Consider the following 18,851-nt stretch of genomic DNA (forward strand, 5'->3'; position numbering starts at 1 on the left):
TGTTCCGACCGTGTCCCCGCCCCCGCTGTGTCCCCGCCCCCCCGCCCCCTCCCCTCTCTCGCATCACGGCGGTGCAGCGCAATGTCGGCTTTATTGAGGACTCGGAGCCGTCGCTGTGCGCCCCACAACCCCCACAAGCCCCAGAACCCCTACAACCCCTACAAGCCCTACAAGCCCTACAACTTGGGGGGCTCCTCCGCCGCGGGGGGTCCCAGCGAGGGGCGGCCGGCGGGGGGCGCGGGCAGGATGATGGGCGGGGAGAAGGGGCCGCGCTCCGGCCAGCAGAGGTCCACGATGGGGTAGAGCTGCCCCTGGAACTCCGCCTGGAACGTGTAGATGGGGCTGAGCTCGTCGGGGCTGTCGGCGTTGTAGAAGCTCAGCTCGCCCTTCTCGTAGTGCAGGTAGATCCCGATGCGCTGCGGCCGGGCGGTCAGCGGCAGCGCGACCCTCGGGGAGCTGAACGCCTCGTACACCTTCCCGTCCTTGAGGCCGATGAGCCACACGCCGTGCTCCGGGGACTTGCTGAGCTTCCCTTTGCGGCTGACCGTGCCCTTGATGACGCCCACGCGCCAGTGGTTCCTGCTGCCCACGATCACCTCCCAGTAGTGCTGGCCGCACGAGAAGCCCTTGCAGGTGAGGATGCAGTTGCTGGAGTCGAAACGCTTGGGGTTGCTGTCCCGGCGCTGGTACAGCCCGCACTGCACCACCGTGTCCCCCTTGAACAGCTCCAGCAGGGGATGCGCCGTCACCGGGTCCAGCTTCAGCATCTCCGGAGCTGGAAGGGAAGCGGGCAGACTCCAGGCAGCTGCTGGGCGCTGCTGCAGCAGAGCCGTGCGCTCAGACAGCGCAGCAGGAGCTGCCGAACCAGGCGCTGCAGCAGCCGCTGCTCGAGCCCGGGACAGCGGGACGGCGGCGGGGCAGCCCGTCTGTGCTGCTGGGGAGGCCGGTACCTGGCAGCACGTGGCGGTGCAGCCGCTTCCACACCGTCATCTTGATGTCGTCCTGGTGGAAACAAGGCTTGAAGGACACGGGGCTGAAGGTGGCGTCGCCTGGGTGTAGGCTGGGGAGCTCTGACCTGGAAAGACAAGTGCAGCCGTGACAAAGCTCCATGTGCTCTTTTCTCACCTGCTCTGTACGATGGTCTCTGCAGCTGCTTTTTCCCTCTTCTGGGGCTGCCTGCCCGGCTCTGGCTGTGTTCTCCATCACAACAAGTGCCCACAGAGGTGAGCAGGGCAGTGTGCCCACACCAGGCTGCCCCAGCAATGCTGAGCTGCTCTATGGCCCATGTGCTGCCATTCCCATCGGTGCTGTGTGCTGCTGGGTCCCATCACTCACCTGAACTGGTAGGAGCTGTATTTCTGGAAAACACAAGAGAGAAAATTAGTCAGTGGTGGGAGACTGACACGACAGCAGCTGCTCTGCAGGGTCACAGCTGCACACAGCCATGTCCCGGGACAGAGAGGCCGGGGCTCTCCTCTCCTGGGAGATGTATTCTGATGGACAGCCCATCTGGGGAGGCCCATGCTGGACAGAAGGCACCTACACCTCACACGTCGTGGTGTGTTAGCTATGTTTGGTTCATTGCCCATGGAAGGGCCCGGGGCTATGAGCAGGGGGCTGATGGTGGGAGAGCTTGGCTCACCCTTACCATCTTCCTGAGGCAGTCACTAGTGGGCACACTCACACGGATGAAATCAAGCTGATTTTCGTTGCCGAGTGTCTCCAGAATGCTCTGCATCTCCTTCAGTCTCTGCAGGGTGTCTGATATCTGCTTGACCTGAGACTCGATGGAGGTGATGAGCTGGGCTGCCTTCCCCTCCACGCTCTCCAGGAAGGTGGCCTTCTCCTCATCGATGTACCTGTGCAGCTCCTCAAACTCCTTCCGGATCACCCACTTGAAGACATCAGCCTCATTCTACAGGGAGACAGCAAGCAGCTTTCTATATACATGCCCCAGCGTGCTGCCCTGCATTTGTCTTCCAAATAAAGAGCAGCCAAATAAAGTGCACATTCATTGTGAAGGGAGAAAAGAGGGAGAGGAATAGAGGAGGTGAGCTGAGACCCAGGAGCAGAAATTGCTCCAAGGGTTGAGTGGGAGGCAAAGAGCTGTGGGAAGCTCCCTCCTTTGGTACTTGGGACTCACCGCAATGCGGGTCTTGTTGTTGATGAGCTTGCTGAACTGTTCGTCCAGGTTCCTCTTGCACTTGTGGACGTCGGTTAGCAGCACAGACAGCTCCTCCTAGAAAGACAGCAGCTGTCTTGAGGAGGAGCCTTGTGGCATCCTACTTGATGGCAGGCTCTGCCCCTGTGCCTGCCAGGCCCTCCAAGGAGCCCTGAGAAGCCGTGCTCTCCCAGGCTTCATCTGATCTCTATGGGGTTCTGAACATCCAGCTGATCTTTGGTGTGACCCGGGGGATTTGCAGGTGTCAGAATCAAGAGCACCCAGAGCACGGCCCCGAGCTGGGCACTGCTGGCCAAGTGCTCTTGCCAGGAGCACCACAGCTCTGCTCCACATCTGGCACCCCATGAAAACAACATGTGAGCAGCTGCAGGCAGCACCAAGTGTGCAGCACCGTGTCAGTGCTGGTCCTGGAGCCTGGCTCCAACAGGCACGTTCCTGGTGCCTCCTGCTCTTATCACCTTGGTGTCAGGAGCTGAGGGGAACCGTGGCCCTGTGCTTTTCCACTCCTTGGCTTTTCATGTGATGCTGGGCAAGGCACATGAGCTGTTTACTCTGCCGGGCTGGTATTCCTGTTTTGCTCCCTCCCTGCTCTCTTGTGGCACCTCTCCTCAGCCCTTATCTCCAGACCCCTTTGATGGTATTTGTAAACAATCTTGAAAGGCCTCTATGACTCTCCCTGACCCCCAGCTCCCCGGCACTGTGGCTTATCCACCAAAAACATCCCCTCAGCCAGGGACATGCTGGGCCTGAGAAATGGCTGGCCCCAGACCAGGGTCCTGCCCTGTATCTGCCTGTGCTATGTGACCGTGCTGACCACACTGGCACCATTTTCAGCCTCTTTCTTGAAGGAGAGGAGATGCTGGTACTGCCATAGTTGGGGCCGAGACTGCTATAGATGTCCTAATCCTCACCCCAGGGAGCCCTCACCACCCCTGCCTGCCCACCTTCATCCTGCAGTATGCGGTAGAGATGGGGGTGATCTTGTGCTGCTTGTGGTTGCCGATGGTGCCGCACAGCCCGCAGATCACCTCTCGATCAGCCTCGCAGAAGAGGCTCAGCGGATTGTGGTGCGTTGGGCAGGACTCTGGGGTGGGCTCTGCCTCGCCCCAGCTCTGCAGTGCCTCAATGATGCGGGCCAGCGTGACATTGGGTGGTGATGCGCTGCAGTCCACGGCTTTGCGGCACACGGGGCACAGAAACTGCTCGTCCAGCTCTCCAGACAGTGACAGCACACAGGACTTGCAGTAGGAATGCCCACACTGCAGCATCAGGGGCTCCTTGAAGACCTCCAAGCAGATGGGGCAGAGCAGCTGGTCCTCCAGATTGTCGATGCTCATCTTCCGCGCCATGCTGCCACCTTCCAGCAGCCCTAGAGCAAAGAACAAGGCAAACACGGATGAGCAAAAACAGAGCTCAGCACCCGAGGAAGTGAAGAGACCTCAGACACCTTCATGCCCCATCAGCAGTTCAAAAAGTTGTGAGTTTGTCATTGGACTCTACAGAGAACATGAGATGCTTGTTTTAATCCATGTGTTCTGACAACATGAGATTGCACGTGGTCAGACTGGCTCTGCCTGCAGTGAAAGAAGCCACCACCAAACTAATCCTCATCCGGAACCTTTCTTTGCCTGGCAGCTGTGTCAGCCTGTAGGCCACCCAAAGGGAGACCTGTCTGTGTGCCAGGACTTGGCAGGGCTGGAGGCAGAACCAAGAGGGATCTTTGCTGAGAAGTTCTAGCACTGCCCCTGGCCTGTGTGAATTTCTGCAGGTCTCCTTGGCTCATGGTCTCAGCCCCTGCCTACAACAGTGTCCTCAGAAGGACTGGCATTAGTTCAAGTGAGCAAAAGCAGAGTGAAATCACAAAGAGCATCTTTAATGTGCAAGACAGGGAGAGAAACTACACAGTACAACTTCAAAGTTAATTTTGACTGATATGAATGGTCAGCCCCCCCATGAGACTGTATGGGGAACCAGCTTCAGTTGCTCACAATTAAACCTCATTAGGTCCGACTCGCCACCACTCACGTGCCCTGTGCTGCCTCCTTTGCCCTGGCTCGGCTCTTCCTGGTGCCCAACACCTGATGGACGTCCCTCGGCTTCTCCTGACCAAGCTGAAGAGTTCAGTCCCATCCGAAGGGCGGACGTGGCAGGCAGTGGGTGAGCGGCCCCTCAATGGGTGAGGAGCAGTGCTGCCCCCCGGCCGACTGCCCCACTGTGTCTTCAGCCCCACAGAGGCTGCTCCTGCTTGTAAAGTGCTGCAGGGTCACCAGCAGCAAACACAGCAGTGAGCAGTGAGTTCTGGTGTCCTGCAGCCCAGGCTGTGCCGATGGTACCTCCTCCTTCTGCCCCCTGAGGCTGCCCAGTGCTTCATGCACCCAGTACAAACACATCATATGACTCAGAGCCTTGATAAGCAATGAAGCTGTTTGCCTTGGTGGTGGTTTCGGTGAGTCCCACTCTGCTTTCAGTCACCCACAACACTTGGATCAATGGAAACATGTGCACTAGAAAGCTTTGTTAGCAGCTGAAACTTCTTTGGTTGAGTGTTGGATTTTTGTTTGTTTTTGTTGGTTTGGTTGGTTAGAACTGCTTCACTCTTAGAGAAGACAGAACACAGAACCCACAGTCACAGGATCACAGTCACTGGGGCTGGAGGGGACCTGTGGAGCTCCCCCATCCTCTAAAGCAGTTCTGCACTGCACAGGGCATCCAGACGGTGCTGCATGTCCCCATTGGATCCTGCATGTCCCCATTGGATCCTACATGTCCCCATTGGATCCTGCATGTCCCCATTGGATCCTGCATGTCCCCATTGGACACTCCCATCTCCGAGCTCCCCGTTCATGTCTCCTGCACTCCTATAGGAAATCGGTTCTTCCCCATATTTCCATGGCTGTTGTAACTTCTTGTTGCCCCGTTTTGTTGCTGCACACACACAAGGTCCTGACCCCATCAGCTCCTCTCCCACACTTCGGGCACTCACATACAGTGCTGAGCTCCCCCGTCCTCCTGTGCTGCAGGTGAGCAGCTTCTGATGGTGCAGGAGATGCTCCATTCCCCCCCATCTCTGTGGCCCTAAACCCACATCCCCCATAGTGCCCCATAGTGCCCCACAGTGCCCCACAGTGCCCCACAGTGCCCCATAGTGCCCCATAGTGCCCCATAGCGCCACGCGAGCCCCGTGTCGCTCCCTCCTCCCATTGGCCAGGGGCCGCGCAGGACCGTTCCCGCCATCCTGGCGCGCCGGCGCGTGGCTTTTTAGCGGCGGGAAATCCTCGGATTGTGATTGGCCGGGGCCGGGGGGCGGGGCCGGGCTGGTGGCGCGGAGTGCGATGGAGGCCGGCGGCGAGGCGGGAGTCGGAACCGGGTCCGAATCCGAGCTGTGCTCCCGGTTCCGGAGCGCGCTGTCCGCCGCCCTGCAGGACGTCACCGGGGACGGCGGGGTGCGCAAGGAGCTGCTGCGGCCCGGCACCGGGCAGCTCGTGCCGCCGGCTGCCACCGTGGCGGGTACGGCCACGGCCGAGGGGCCGCGCTGCGGAGGCGCCGTTACCCCGGTACCGGGGTGGCCGAGCCGGGAGGGCTGGGGGGGTTTGCTCCTGTCCGCACTTTGGCCGGGCCGTGTGTTGGTTGGCCGTGCTGTCTGTCGGCCGTGCCGTGTGTCGGCTGTGCTGTGTGTTGGCTGTGCCGTGTGACCGGGCCTGTGGAGCACAGCCCCCATCCCGAGGGGCCCTGAGCTTGTCACTGAGTGCACGGAATTTCCTCGGCACTTGTTGCAGCTGACAGGTTGCTCTGAAGGGCGTCTCGACCTTGAGCAGAGCTGGACCTCCAGCTCCCAGCCGTGTGCACAGCACAAGGTTTAAGCTGGAAGGGGTTCCTGTACAAGGGCCTGACGAGTGGCAGGGGAAGCTCCTTATGGTGTTTCTCCTCATTGAGTGACAGCTGGAGCTGGCCTCGCTCTGGCAATAGCAGCTCAAGGACTGTGTTTGGTCCTTTATTTGTTCCCAGGGCTCCGGCTTTGAGAGCAAGTTTGTGAAGTCCTGCAGATAACTGGGGTGTTTTCATTCTGTGGCTTAACTTCCCATTCTCCCCCTGTCTGCAGCTCACTGGTTCTACACAAAATTGCATCTCTCGTTTAGATGAGAATAAAGGCTTCTAAGCAGCTGTTTTACCCAGTGCTGATGCGATCAGGTTTTTGTTAGTGGTTTGTGCTCCCTCTGCTGCTTTAAAGCAGCGGGGAGGAAAAAAGGCATGGTTGCAAAACTGACTGAGTGTACTACTGACAGCATTGTTATCAGACACAGTATCTAAACCTTGCTGTTCTCTCCTGTCTGCTCCTTGTTCTGGGCCGTGCAGTGAAGTACTTTGGGTATCTGGAGAACATGGAGAAACCTTTCTGCACAAACTGCACCAAGAAGCTCCCGAAGCTGATGAAGCTTGGAGAAGGTAGGTTGGTCCTGGGTCTCATGGGGTTCTAATGGCTGCCTGTTAGGGCATGTAAATTTAATTGCTGTCTGGCATCTTGAGGTCTTTTTGAAATCTCTAAAGCTTCTGAATGGAATCAGAAAGCCTTTTCCTTGTAGATGGAGGTCAGTCTGGAGCTGATCACACACCATGCCGGCAGTGAGCAGCAGGGCCTGTGCTGTTGGTGGCAGTGTGGGTGCTTTCTGCTGTTGTCTTTAAGCAGCTTCTCACCTCAGTGTTTTTAAATCACTCAAGAGGAGACAAGAATGTCTGCTGTGTGCTTGGTCCCACGGCAGTCTGCCTCATTAATCCAGACGTGAGTTGTGCAGCAGTGTGTGCCTCGAGTTGTGACAGTGGGGAACTGACCACTGTATTGCTCTGCTAACAGGGACTTCCTCTTAAAGCCTGGAGGAAAATTCTCATTTGGAACCTGAGATTGGATGCTGGTTTGGGGATTCTCATGACCTTCTGTTTCTTGTTGTGACAGATATCACACTGCAGGGTCTGGAGATTGGTGTCCTCACGATGAAGAAAGGAGAGGTGGCAAGATTTATCTTCTCACCGAGTTACGCCTACGGCCAGCAGGGTTGTCCTCCTCTGATCCCCCCAAATGCCACGGTCTTATTTGAAGTGGAGCTGATAGACTTCCTGGACTCTGCTGACTCTGACACATTCTTTGCGTTGACAGCTGTGAGTTGCTTTAATAAGGCTTGGGGCACAAACCTGGAAGATAAACTTTGCTGTCTTTCCCCTCACTTGTTGAGGATCGTATGTTACATATGTTTGTTTAATGCAGGAGCAGTTTTCCAGACCTTGGGTTGCTGGATCCGTGCAGATGCAGATATGAGCCCTTTAGAGTTTATCTTGCACACCTTGCCCTGTTTACAGCCCAGTGCAGGGGGAGAAGCTGGGTGCTGCCTTTGTTTGCTGCCCCGTAGTGGAGTCGATGAAACAAGTTGCATTTATTTTCAGCTTTACCAGAAACCATAAGGTTTCACTAGAGGGCACCAGCTTCCTGGAAGTTCTCTGCAGTGGCAGAACAGTAACTAGCTGTCTGTTTAAAAACAAAACCCTTGTGAAGTCTGGAGCATTGAAGTGTCCCCTGCCCCCCACCCTTTGTCTTTGTTTCTTGGCTGCTTTCCCAAGTGCTCCTTCACTGCTCACTCTCCTCCCTGGTGAGTTACCATGTTATTGTTAATTCTCCCTTTTCATGTAAGAGGTTTTGGGTTGTAGTTGTGGGTCAGTGATTGGGGCACACAAAGCAATGCTGATGGAGGGAGGCCCTCCTCATTCCCTCACAGCTCTTGCAGAGGCTGCTTTTTCCACACCCAGCCCTGAGATCAAACTATCTGTTGCATGGGGGAGAGCTTACTCCCCAGCTTCCTAACTCATCCCTCTCTGGAACTGATTCAAACTTCAGAACCCCAGGGACAACCTGCCCATCTTTTGTTACTCTTCTTTTTTCCTTTTTCCACCCCTTTGCTGGATTGATGTCCTGAGCTGTTGTCAAGCTGATCATGGAGCCACCCAGTGCTGAGCTGTTACAGCAGAGTGCCTTTCCCTTTTGTGCTAGGAATAGTGCTTGTTTTTTGTTGTTTTCTTTTTTAGTGTCAGCTGTCTGCTCTCTGCTGAGCAGTGGAGTGTTGGGCAGGATTTAGGAAGAAATTCCTGCTTTTTTTCTTGCAGGGTCCCTTTGTTTCCTGACCTGTTTTTTAGCGCTTCTTGCCAGGAGTTACCAGCACAGCAGCGGTGCAGAAGGGAATCACTGTGGTGGTGGCCTGGCTGGATGCTGAAGGGCTTTGGCAATGGTGCAGGGCTCTCCTGCCTGTTATCTCTGCTTGTTTTCTTTTGCTTGAGCTGAAAATGAGGTATTTCCTTATACAGGAGCAGCAGGATACGTTTCCACTACAAAAGGTGTTGAAAGTCGCAGACGTGGAGAGAGAGTTTGGCAATTACCTCTTCCGTAGGCAGTGCTTTGATGGTGCCAAAGACAGATACAAACGGGTATGACACCAGAGAAAACGTGTTTTCACTCGTGAGTTGTGAAAGTGGTGATTTAGTGCTGGCTCACTGTAACAGGTGCACTGCAGAGATGATATGACTTCATCATATATTCAGGTGTAGTTCATTATTTAAGAACTGACCTGAGATGCTGTTGTACAAGTAGCAGTAGTAAATGAAAGAGGAGGGTTGGCAGAAATCTGCAGACCCTTCTTTCAGGAGTCCCTTCTGGACTCCCAGTTGGGAACAGAATACTTGAGGCTGGAAGAAGCCTCTGGATTTTGCCTAACCACGTGCTCGAGGGCAGCTAGAGCAGGATATTGCCCAGGATTGTGTCCATTTAGGCTATGAACATCTCTAAGGATGGAGACTCCCCAGCCTACCTAGGGAGTACCTTTTTATTTCAATGCTTTTAAGTTCCTTAATAGGTTGCTGCAGTCTTGTGACTGAGCTGGTTAGTCATGCTGATAGCACTGTGTGGTATATTTAGGAGTCTGATAACCTGGGTCAGTTAAAAATAATAAAGAGAAACATGGCTGTAGCTGGCTGATTGGGATGGATTTCTCATGGTAGATTTGTGTGCTGGTCCTTTTCCCTCTCTGCTCAGGCACACTCCATCCTTGGTCGCAGCCCTTCCAGTGAGGCAGAGCAGTGTCAGATTAATGCTTCCAAGTTGCTGGTGCTCCTGAATCTCTCAGTTACTTACCTGAAGCTGGAATGTCCTGCCCGAGCTCTGATGTATGGGGAAAAAGCCTTGGAGATTGACAGAAGAAACGTCAAGGCGCTGTTCAGGTGTGGTCAGGTGGGCAAAGATAAATTCCTCTGGTAGCCACATCAAGCAGTGACCCAGCCTGACTGGCTGTGTAATAAACAGAAGAGCCACTAAATTCTGGCCCAGGCCTCCTGAGCTCCTGCAGCAGTGGAGGTGATTCGTCAGCATCTGAAAATCTGCTTCTCAGTAAATCTGTCACACAAATCTTTGCTTGAGGGATTCCTGAGGTACCTATATCTGTCCCTGACATGTTTGTAGTTGTACGTATCTCAGTCCCAAAGGGTAGCAGCAAACCTATATTTATCTTTTAACGCACCTGTCTTCTTTCAATGGCAGGCTTGTCTCTGCATGACAGAGTATGAAAAAGCTCGGGACTTCCTGATCAGAGCTCAGCATATAGAGCCGTTTAACCGCGACATTAACAACGAACTGAAAAAGCTGGCAAGGTGAGAACTGCTTTCCATTGTTGTGCTTAGACAAGCTGAAAGCATCCCATGAAAACAACTAAAATACTCCAGGGTTTGTTTAGAAAATTAATAATAATCAAGCGCCAAAGCTGTTGGGTAAGTAAATGTAGAGTGTCTTTTATTGTGGGAAAGGCTCGCTCAAGGTCTTGCACAGGGTGGTTGCAGGTGATATGTCAGAAGCTAAAAGTATTCATTTGTTCCATAGAGTTTCTCAGAAGGGGGGTGTGATCCACTCCATCTGAGCCATATGGGTCAGGCCGATGGCAGGGAGTTGGAGGGCTGCTGAGATACCTCAAACCCAATGAAATGCAGTAGGTTGGCACTCAGGAAGATCACGTTCTACATTAATTCATTGTTTTCATTTCCTTTAAGATGCGTCAGCTGATTACAGCTATTTTTTGCACTGCAAGTGTTTCACTGTACAATGCTACAAATACTGATGTTCATCTGTGGGAATATCTTAAAAGTGAATTTCTTGCTGTCTTGGTAGTAACAGATGAGCAATCCCAAAGGCAGACTTTCCCTTTGCCCGCAGACTGAGTACAGCACAATTCGACCAGCCTTAGTCATGCCCTAGTCATGAAAACATGACTAACACTGGCCTCCATCCTCACTCTGTTCTTTTGCTTGAAACTGGCAAAACCAGCAGCTGGTTCCCATAAGTTGTGCTGTACTTCTGGCACTGTTCACGGGCACAGAAAGGGAGGAAGTCTCCAGCTTCAGCAATCCCAAAGCTGCCCTGAATAGGAGCCCTCTTTGGTGTTGCTGCTGGGTGTTTGCAGTAAGGCTTGGAGGGAACAGTAACATCTCAAATAAGAGTAGCTGGTATGAGTTGGGACAGTCTGTGGGCTAAGGATCTTCACCTGGTAATGTTTTAGTAGAGGGCTGGGCTTGCACGTGTCCTATATATTCAAGTAAACTTTAATACTCTGTGATGAAACCAAGTCTTCAAATTCAGTCTGTTACATCAGAGCTGTGGAGAACTTGATGTTAGAATTAGCTGCTGGCCTAGAAATGTGAATTAAAAATAGTTCTATTGATCCTCATTTGCCCTAAGGAATCTTGCTACCAAACTGCTAGGTGAACACATGTGCTTATCAGAGTTCTAGATGACTAGGCTGCTGCTCTTAGAGGTTTGGCTGTGGGTGGTGTCCAGGACCTGTGGTACAGTGCTGGAAGAGCTGATCTAAAAGCCTCCAGCTTCTCTTAGATTCATTTAAAATATATTGGCTGGTAGGAGAAAAATCTGGCTATTAATTAAGCTTATTCTGTTAGGAAGCAACAAGGCATTCTGCCTTCAGGGAAGCAGCAGGCAAACTTGTCAGCTCTGAGTCTAGAGGCAGCAGCACTAATGTGTGTTACAGTGAGCTGAGTGTGCACTGAACATCTCTTGTCTTGAAGCTTCGGCTTTGCTGCCAGTTAAAATTGGTGTATTTCTTGCTTTTACAATGACAAAAAGTGGAATTAATATAAAATAGATGGAGAGAACAGTGCAGACTGTTAGTCATGACATACTTCAGTCTGGATCTCTGTAACATTACCAAACTGCCTTGCCTGTGATGTGATCTGACAGATGCTTCAGAAGCTGAATATGAATCAAAATTCTGTTTTAAAAGCTTTTTACTTCCATACTACTTAAACTTTGCAAAAAAGAATATTGTTTGTTAATCAACAGCTACCTCCTGCTGCATGAACAGAACTTTGGGAAGTGCCTGTTAACAGGTAGAGAAAAGGCTCAGGGTATGGTGATAAGACAAGATGCATTATATAGCAGAATGAAGGGGTTGGGGGAGCTGCTCCCTCTTCTAGCAGCACTAGGCTAGTTGCCTTGGAAGTCTAAGCGTGTATGTATATTTTCTGATTGCGGTGCTGATGGTTTGATGGGCAATTTACAGCCTTCAACTCCTTATTTGTGCTCTACTTTCCAGCTGCTACAAAGACTACTTGGACAAGGAGAAAGAAATGTGCTGCCGAATGCTTGCTGCTCTCGACTCTTCTTCATGACCAGGAACAAAGTTACTCAGCTTGTAAAGAAGTCTGAGGTCTCCTAAATCCACGCTATTCTTTGGACTGGGTTTTGTGGTGTGGAACCTGCTTCTGTGTAGGAGGGTTCTGGAGGCATAATACAGGTTAATGACAATGTGCAGAGGGGAAGGGGCAGGATGGCGGTGTGAAACCCGACTACCTTGTGCCTGGGGAGTCTTTTCTGCCAGGCAGGCTGGAATGGGACGGGAACCTGAAACTGGCAGCACTTAAGTTTGGTTTTTTTTGTTTCCTGTGCTGCTCATCCCAGTTCTTCCTTGTCAGAGCCAGGGGCAGAAATAGCTGCGTCGCCTTGTGCCTCTGCCAATTAAAAGAAACAAAAAAATGGTTCCTGTCAAACTTAAGAACTGGATTTCCTCCTCCCCTCCAGCACTCCTGGCTGCAGCTGCTGGAATGACTCGCTGCAGAGAAACCTGAATATTTCAGTGCTGGGTTTTTGGGTGTTTTTGGTGTTTTGTTTTGGCTTTTTTTTTTTAAATATTAAAAAACCTGTTTGTACAGAAAATTTCCAATAGGTGTTTTGGACTCTTTAAAGCTTTAAATCTTCCAGCAGAATTGACAGGTTTATAAATGCACAAAGGTTCTTTGATCCGTCCTTTTTTTGTCTTTTTGTCACAACCTTTGTTGGGTGTAATGGGGGCTGGAAGTCTGAGCTGGGCTCTCGCCTCGGGGGAAGCCCCAGGGAGAGGGATGTGGGAAATGACAGCAGCCTTCTGTCAGAAGCAGCAGCAGCAGCTCAGGGTGTCAGAGGTGGCTGCTGTTCCATCTCAAACAATACAGGCACTATCCCTCTTTCTTCTGGAAATGACTATGAGCAGCGTTTCCATCATTGGCAGTGCTGAGCGCAGGATGCAGCTGTGCTATTTTAAGGTGGGTTCTTTCTCTTGTCTGTGGCTGTGAGGAAGCTCACCCAGTATTTGAGGGGGAGGGTCTGACTGAACAGCTGCTTCCCAAAGCAGTGTGTCCCATTCCCAGCTGGATGTGCTCCTTGCCTTATACCTTCACCCCTGAGTTCTGACATCACTTGCACCTGTAATGGGGTATTCCTGGCAGCTGCTGGAATCTTCTCATGCCTTCCCCTTCACGACCTGGAGAGTCCCTGATCCTCTGCGTGCTCATGTGCTCCCTGAAGATGGGCTTCACTTGGCTGTAGAAGTGACTCCACTTGAAGCATTAACAGCTGGACATCCCTGAACTACATCTGAGTGAGACAAACGGGTGTATGGCTGCCTGCAGAACTGCTGGCACAGACAGCAGACAGTGGTGACCTAATTAGGTAATTTTCCAGAGCCCTGCTGGATGGTGATGTGCAGCATTCCCTCTAATAACTGTCCTGACAAACCATGATAGCCTGGTGTTGTAGAAGGCTCTTTCTTATCCTATCAGTGTGGGTTGCCCAGCACATCCTGTTATAAGCAGGCTGATAGCAAAATAGCTGTAGCTGGGCTTTGTTCTTGCCTTCAGAAGAGCTGTAGCATGTCAGTAACCTCTCGTGGGCTCCACATGATGCTTTTAAGGAGCTTGTTCCCCTCCTGGTGGCAGCAGTTTTCCTCCAGGCTGTCATTTCAGAGTGGCGGCTCCTTTTGGACTTGTCATGTCTTGAATGAAAAGCACTTCTCAGGCAATTGCTGTTCAAGAAGTTTTTAGCTCCTTTGCTGATCCGCGCTCCAAAAGCGAGCATGTAATGTGCTCCTTCAGAGTGCTGGAGTTCAGATGTTAATCGGAAAGACAGCACAAGTCAAGCCTTCCTTTCCCTTCTTCCCTGCAGTGACCGCACAGTTTGAGCTGAGGGGCTGGAAGTGAGATATCTGAGATCTTCTGCCCCGTGTAAGGAACACCTGGAGGCTGCATTTCTCTGCAGGTAACTGCTGGCTCTGAGGTGGATCAGCCAGGCCAACCTCCCAGCCTGTCTGCCTTCCACAAAGCTAACAGCTCCATTGCTTCTCTTCAGCAGTGCCTTCTCATTGGAGGTTACCAGTGAAGCTGCTGCTTTAAAGAATGGGTTTAATGGGGACTGAACTGGTGGGAGCTTCTTCCTGGCTTCTCTGTGCTGTAGCTGCTGTGCTTGGTGCCTGCACTGTGCTTTCCTGCAGCCCTTCTGGAGACTCAGCTGGAAAGGAGGTAGCTGCTTTCTTGCATAAAGCACCATGGCTTAAACAAAATCTAAAGCTTTCATTAAACATTAACAGTTAATTGTGGCTTTACTGCAGAGAAAAGGCGATTGTGATTAAGAATGACCTGCGACCTGGCATGTTGTTTGCTGTGGATTGATGCTCAGCTGCCTTGTCTTTCCAAAGCATGAATTAAAATAGCTGGTAGCAACAGACTTCTGTCTGAACTTCAAAGTGAGCGCCCACATTGCTGCTGCGTGTGGCTGAGCCGCTGCCAACCTGCTCTTAAAGAGAGGGAAACAAATGTCGGAGTGGAGCCCTGCTTGGAGCGCCCTGCTCCTGTACGCACTGCGGGTGCTTTGAAACCACCCACCTCCCTCTGCTGTCTGCGTTGCCATTAAGCTGCCACCCCTGTGCTGGTGCAGCCCGGGCTGCTGGCAGCTCTCTGGGCTGTCAGCTTTCCCTCCCCCAGAGCCCCAAGTCCTTCTCTGCAGGGCCGTATTCAAGTTCTTCCCCCATTCCGAACACAGACCCAGCATTGCCCTTGTGCAGCATCTTGCACTTGTTGAACCCCATGAGGTTCTCGTGGATCCACTTTTCAAGTCTGACCCCATCCCTTTGGGCAGCCTCCATTCCTTCTGTTGTAAAGTGTGCTCAGCAAATCTTACCCGTGTTCCTTAATTGCTGCTTTAAGGGAATCTGCAGATACAGGTAGGATGCCATGAGGTTTTGTATTATTCAGATTGTTCTTTAAAAGGTTATGTTTAATATTGCTTTTGTTCTGAGAAAATAAACCAATCTGAGAACTAGTGCTGGCAGGACTTGTGCCAGTTTATTGTGCAAGTGATTAATGTCTCAGTGCAAGGACCTGGAATTTGGAAATAGGGCGCAGTTTGTCAGTGGAGCTGACTGCTTGGGCAACAGCGAGCTGTGCTCTTTGTTTTGGCTGAGCATTCCAGTGAGTGCTGATACTAATTTCAGTTATATGAGCATACCAGCTTTTCCCCTTCAAATATCGCTGACTTTACCAGCTTTGATTAAGCTGGTTTCTTTTTGGAGCAGAGCGCTCTGTGTTCTTCCTGAATCTGAATGTAGGCCTTTGTGGTGTGGCTATGTTGATAAATGCAGAACGTCTTGGTGAGGCATTAGCAGGGCAGTGTAAAAGCTGCAGGAAGCCACGTGGTTCTGCAGAGAAGGAACCTGCAGACGTGAAGTGGTGTTTGAATGGCATTTTCCCCATCCATGTTTGACTAGGATGGACAATGTCTAAGTGTAATTCAGTGCCTTGTTGTTGCCTTGCAGGGATGGCTGCCTGTGCTCAACGTGTTCCAAGGCGGCCTCTTGCCAGCACAGAAACGTCTGAAGTGTTCTTGTTTTCCCCAGTTCTATTGACATCTTTATGGCTCTTGGACTCGGTGCCACCGTGCTGCGATGGGATCTTAGAGCACAGTGCCCTCCTGGTGGGACACACTGCAGAGGGAAAAGCAGCAGTTGGGAAATGTGGAGCTGGCAGCTCCCTGTGAGCGCGTTGCTGCATCTCTCTGCCTGTTGTAGCTCTGTGCTGCTGGACGAAGGGTGCCCTGGTCTCTGAGAGGGGGCTGCTCAGATCCCGCTGTGCTGCTCAGTGGGAGGAAAGCAGATCAAAGGGCAATGTGGGCTTTGGGCTTCTTCATCTTTCCCTTAAGAACAATCTGATTAACGTTTCTTTTTGTCAGGCTTTTTCCAAAAGCCTCCAAGAGTATAAATAAGAAGGGGGGGGGGGGGGGGGCTCTATAATACTAATTGTCTTAATGATAGAGCGCAGGGCTTTATCTTGCTTCAGGAGTTTTGATGTGCAGTGATAACAGAGAGAAGCAAGTGTTGCGTGGAGGGCTCCAGCTACTGCCCAGCTCAGGTCCCTGCACGGTGCCGGCCCCGGGCTCTCACTGGTAAGTGCGGCTGCTTTCCTGGCTCTGGGTTTCTGTGTCCTTGGGCTGCAAAGTCCAGTTCCCGTTTGGTTCCCAGCACCGGCGCTTTGCTGGGTCCTCTTTGTGCTGACACTAGATGGCGATGCCTCCCTCGTAATACTGCACAGCAATGCCGGGCTTTGCTTTTGACGGGTTTCCTGTCGTGGATAGCAGCCTTTAGCTGTACAGATTGCTCTGCTGACTTCCTTGCATTGGAATCTGATGCCATTTTCCAGTGTGAAGGAGGATTGTGTTTCATGACGGGTAGGATAAGATGGGAGACCTGAATGCAGACACAGCAGAGTTCTGCAGCGTGAGGCTGCAATCTTTACTTGGCATTAAAACAGAATGCAGGTCCACGAACAAAGCAGAAAAGTCTCTGCAAAGAAACACTTTTCTGATTGTTAATGGGAGAACTCGGGCCTTCCAGCAATTTCCTACTGAAACATTTAGTTTTGGCCCAAAAGCCAAAATAGTTTGACAAACATCTTTGGGGTGTTTGGTGGAGGAGCTGTTCCAAAGGCAGGTTACCTCTTACAGCTCAGAAGTGCTCTTGTATTTCCAGTTCGGGTTTATCTAATGTCAACTTGCAGCTTCTGAACTTTGCCGAGCAATTAAAATATTATCTGATATCGTCTGATGTTTTCCCAGTGTGGGTGTGCTCAGGTTTGAGCTGAGCCCAAGGTGCTGGGTGCCCTCACGCTCTCCCTGTCTCTTTGTCTGATGGGGATGGGTCAGTTTGGAGCAGGGGAGACCTCACAGCTCCTACAGCTGCCTGAAAGGAGGTGGTGGTGATGGAGGTCAGACTCTGCTCCCAGGTAACAGCGATAGGACGAGAGGTGATGGCATTGAGCTGCTCCTGGGGAGGGTTGGGGTGGGTATTAGTCGGCTGGTGACAATCCTGTGTGCTGAGCACCCCATGGCCCATCACTGCAGCCTGTCCCCTGCCCAGCCACAAGCCCCATAGTGTGGGGCAGCCCCAGGCTGGGCTGCAAAGAGCCTTGAGCCCTTTTTATTTTGGCAGCTAGGCCTGGAAAGCACTGAGCAGCACAGGCTGCCCGGCCATGTGGGCACCCAGCTCCCTGCCCTGAGTTTGTGTTGGCACGGGCTGGGGAACGAAGCTGGTTTAATTGGCAGTTGTGTTTGTGGCCAGGGTGTTATGAAAAGGTTTTCTGTCTCCCTCTGTAAGTTACCCTGAATATGTTTTCATTCTTAATATAATATTCACTTCATTATTAGCTGAAAGAGGCTCTTTTGAGAGAGTTGGGTTTTTTTTTCCCCCTCTTCCAAAAATACATGAACCGGTCTCTCCGTGCAGCAGCGCTCTGAGGCCAGGATTGTCTGCTGGAGGGGAAGTGAGAAACCCGCTGGTAAATGGGATTTGTACAGCAATCCCTTTCTTTACAGTGCCCCGCTGTGCCTGCAGGGAGAGGCGCTGGGTGCAGCCCCATGCTGTGCTGTTTGGTCCCTCTGCACTGAGTGTGGCTTCTGGGGCTGGCGTGTCCCTGGAAGGTCTCTGCTGCCCCGAGCTGCAGCGTTACTGCTGGATGGGAGCAGCAGGATCCCTGCACACCTCCCAGCACCCTTCCTCCTTCCCTGCAACACGTGCAAATCATCATTCACACAGCTCTTGTGCTGCTGCTGTGAGAGCACAGAGGAGCACAGAGCAGCTGCCCTCCTGCAGCTCATTTTCCTTTTCCAGGAGCAGGGTGTGAGCACAGATCCCCTCTGCTTTGGTAGCGGTGCAGGAGCTGCAGCTCTGCTCCCTCCCCTGTGGTCAGCTGCGATCATTCCTTGCCATCCTGCAAAACTCATTAGGGATCGTGCCACGTGCTGATGAGGATTCAAGACCTGGCCAAAATTGGGAACAATTAGTGATTGTTTTAGCGAGCATCTGTTTGCTGCTGCTCTGTCTGTGTGTGATGCAAACAGTGAGCTCCCTGCACACGGGTCAGACTGGTCAGTGCAAATTGTAGGTATAAGGTGCTCTTGGAAGCAGTTCTGCTTGTGCAAGGTGGGAGACTTGGCATCTCTGCACTTCTCAGGAAGCTGCTTGCACACCTCTATCATGGCCATCCCACTGCACACGTGAGTTGTCTGATGCTGTGGTGTGATGGCTGTGGAGCTGCAGGTGAGCCATGTCCAGAGCCATGTCCAGCCTTCCATGCACTGCCCTGAGCTGGAGGCCCTGCAGCATTCCGGGATGTCCCTCCTTGGGTCAGCTCCAGTCAGGCATGGGAAAGTGTGGAAGTGCTGCTGGTGCAGCAGCTGGGTCACTCTGTGTGCACCTCCATTGCTCTGCTATGAGAGTTTAAAGGCACACGGGGTGCTGCTTTGGGGGGGGGACCTGCTCAGAGCAGGCTGTGTGCGGTGGGTGGGATGGAGGCCGTGAGCTCCCCTGGCAGCTGGGGTGTGAGCTGGGCTGTCACCCCCAGCCCCCAGCAGGCAGACAAGGGCTCTAAAGCTCCCAGACTTCTTTTTTTTCTCTTTAAGTGCTGGGAAAAGGGCAAATCAAACCTACCTGCGTTCCAAGTGCTCTGCTGCTCTGCCCTCTCCTTTCCTCCCCCTCTCGTTCATTGTACCCCAGCTTCTCCTTTGCTCCCATTAAGGATCATCCTCGTGGAACAGGCCATGAGAGCCGCACTGGGCAGACTGGAGGGGTCCGGGGAAGCACTCAGGGCTGCAGACAAGAAATCTGAGGTGAGTGGGAAAATAGAGGGCCTGGATTTGCTTTAAAGCAGGACTGAAAGCTGCAGCTGGGACCCTGCCCTGGCACAGGGAGTATTTGACGCGCTGCCTGGCTTGGCCAGGGACAGGAAGAGTGTGATGTGCAGCTCTGCCTTCCAAAAAGGGGAAACAACGGAGCTG

General features: G+C 52.4%; 2 protein-coding genes and 2 long non-coding RNA genes across 9 annotated transcripts; 3 read left to right on the forward strand and 1 right to left on the reverse strand.

Annotated features, from left to right (window-relative positions):
• Positions 1-72: 72 nt before the first annotated feature.
• On the reverse strand, positions 73-4,397 carry TRIM50 (tripartite motif containing 50). Its single transcript, XM_015881003.3, has 7 exons — positions 4,261-4,397; positions 3,127-3,551; positions 2,144-2,239; positions 1,685-1,915; positions 1,336-1,358; positions 951-1,075; positions 73-775 (listed from the first exon to the last, which is right to left on the reverse strand). The coding sequence occupies exons 1-7, from the start codon at positions 4,310-4,312 to the stop codon at positions 177-179; spliced, it is 1,551 nt and encodes a 516-aa protein (XP_015736489.2). The 5' UTR covers positions 4,313-4,397; the 3' UTR covers positions 73-176.
• Positions 4,398-4,497: 100 nt separating this feature from the next.
• On the forward strand, positions 4,498-12,518 carry FKBP6 (FKBP prolyl isomerase family member 6 (inactive)). 5 transcript variants are annotated; one of them, XM_085522407.1, is made up of 7 exons: positions 4,498-4,628; positions 6,536-6,625; positions 7,131-7,333; positions 8,528-8,647; positions 9,252-9,446; positions 9,753-9,862; positions 11,812-12,518. In XM_085522407.1, exons 2-7 carry the CDS (start codon positions 6,562-6,564, stop codon positions 11,885-11,887), a joined length of 768 nt encoding a protein of 255 aa, XP_085378533.1. In that variant the 5' UTR covers positions 4,498-4,628; positions 6,536-6,561; the 3' UTR covers positions 11,888-12,518. The 5 variants fall into 5 exon arrangements, with proteins under 5 accessions (XP_085378533.1, XP_085378534.1, XP_015736491.2 ...); XM_085522408.1 differs by lacking the exon at positions 4,498-4,628 and adding an exon at positions 5,101-5,202; XM_015881005.3 differs by lacking the exon at positions 4,498-4,628 and adding an exon at positions 5,466-5,689.
• Positions 12,519-13,061: 543 nt separating this feature from the next.
• LOC146757417 (uncharacterized) lies at positions 13,062-14,266 on the forward strand. Of its 2 annotated transcripts, none has more exons than XR_014936599.1 (3): positions 13,062-13,202; positions 13,695-13,787; positions 13,878-14,119. It is a non-coding gene; the product is annotated as an uncharacterized LOC146757417 (long non-coding RNA). The 2 variants fall into 2 exon arrangements; XR_014936598.1 differs by lacking the exon at positions 13,062-13,202 and adding an exon at positions 14,137-14,266 and having other exon boundaries at positions 13,488-13,787; positions 13,881-14,047.
• A 1,563-nt stretch (positions 14,267-15,829) lies between these two features.
• LOC146757418 (uncharacterized) lies at positions 15,830-18,698 on the forward strand. Its single transcript, XR_014936600.1, has 2 exons — positions 15,830-15,965; positions 18,593-18,698. It is a non-coding gene; the product is annotated as an uncharacterized LOC146757418 (long non-coding RNA).
• The last annotated feature ends 153 nt before the right edge of the window (positions 18,699-18,851 follow it).

This window comes from Coturnix japonica, chromosome 22 (assembly GCF_054131305.1).
Source record: "Coturnix japonica strain WE chromosome 22, WE-NBRP24, whole genome shotgun sequence".
NCBI lineage: Eukaryota > Metazoa > Chordata > Aves > Galliformes > Phasianidae > Coturnix > Coturnix japonica.

Bases quoted from the DNA above. Each gene is read 5' to 3' on its own strand.
- TRIM50 (XM_015881003.3), bottom strand. From the start codon at position 4,312: ATGGGACTGAACTCTTCAGCTTGGTCAGGAGAAGCCGAGGGACGTCCA. The intron at 2,240-3,126 runs GTGGGCAGGCAG...CTGTCTTTCTAG, and splicing joins CCGCATACTGCAGGATGAAG to GAGGAGCTGTCTGTGCTGCT. The intron at 1,076-1,335 runs GTGAGTGATGGG...TTGTCTTTCCAG, and splicing joins TACAGCTCCTACCAGTTCAG to GTCAGAGCTCCCCAGCCTAC.
- FKBP6 (XM_015881005.3), top strand. From the start codon at position 5,515: ATGGAGGCCGGCGGCGAGGCGGGAGTCGGAACCGGGTCCGAATCCGAG. The intron at 5,690-6,535 runs GTACGGCCACGG...TGGGCCGTGCAG, and splicing joins GCCGGCTGCCACCGTGGCGG to TGAAGTACTTTGGGTATCTG. The intron at 8,648-9,251 runs GTATGACACCAG...CTCTCTGCTCAG, and splicing joins CCAAAGACAGATACAAACGG to GCACACTCCATCCTTGGTCG.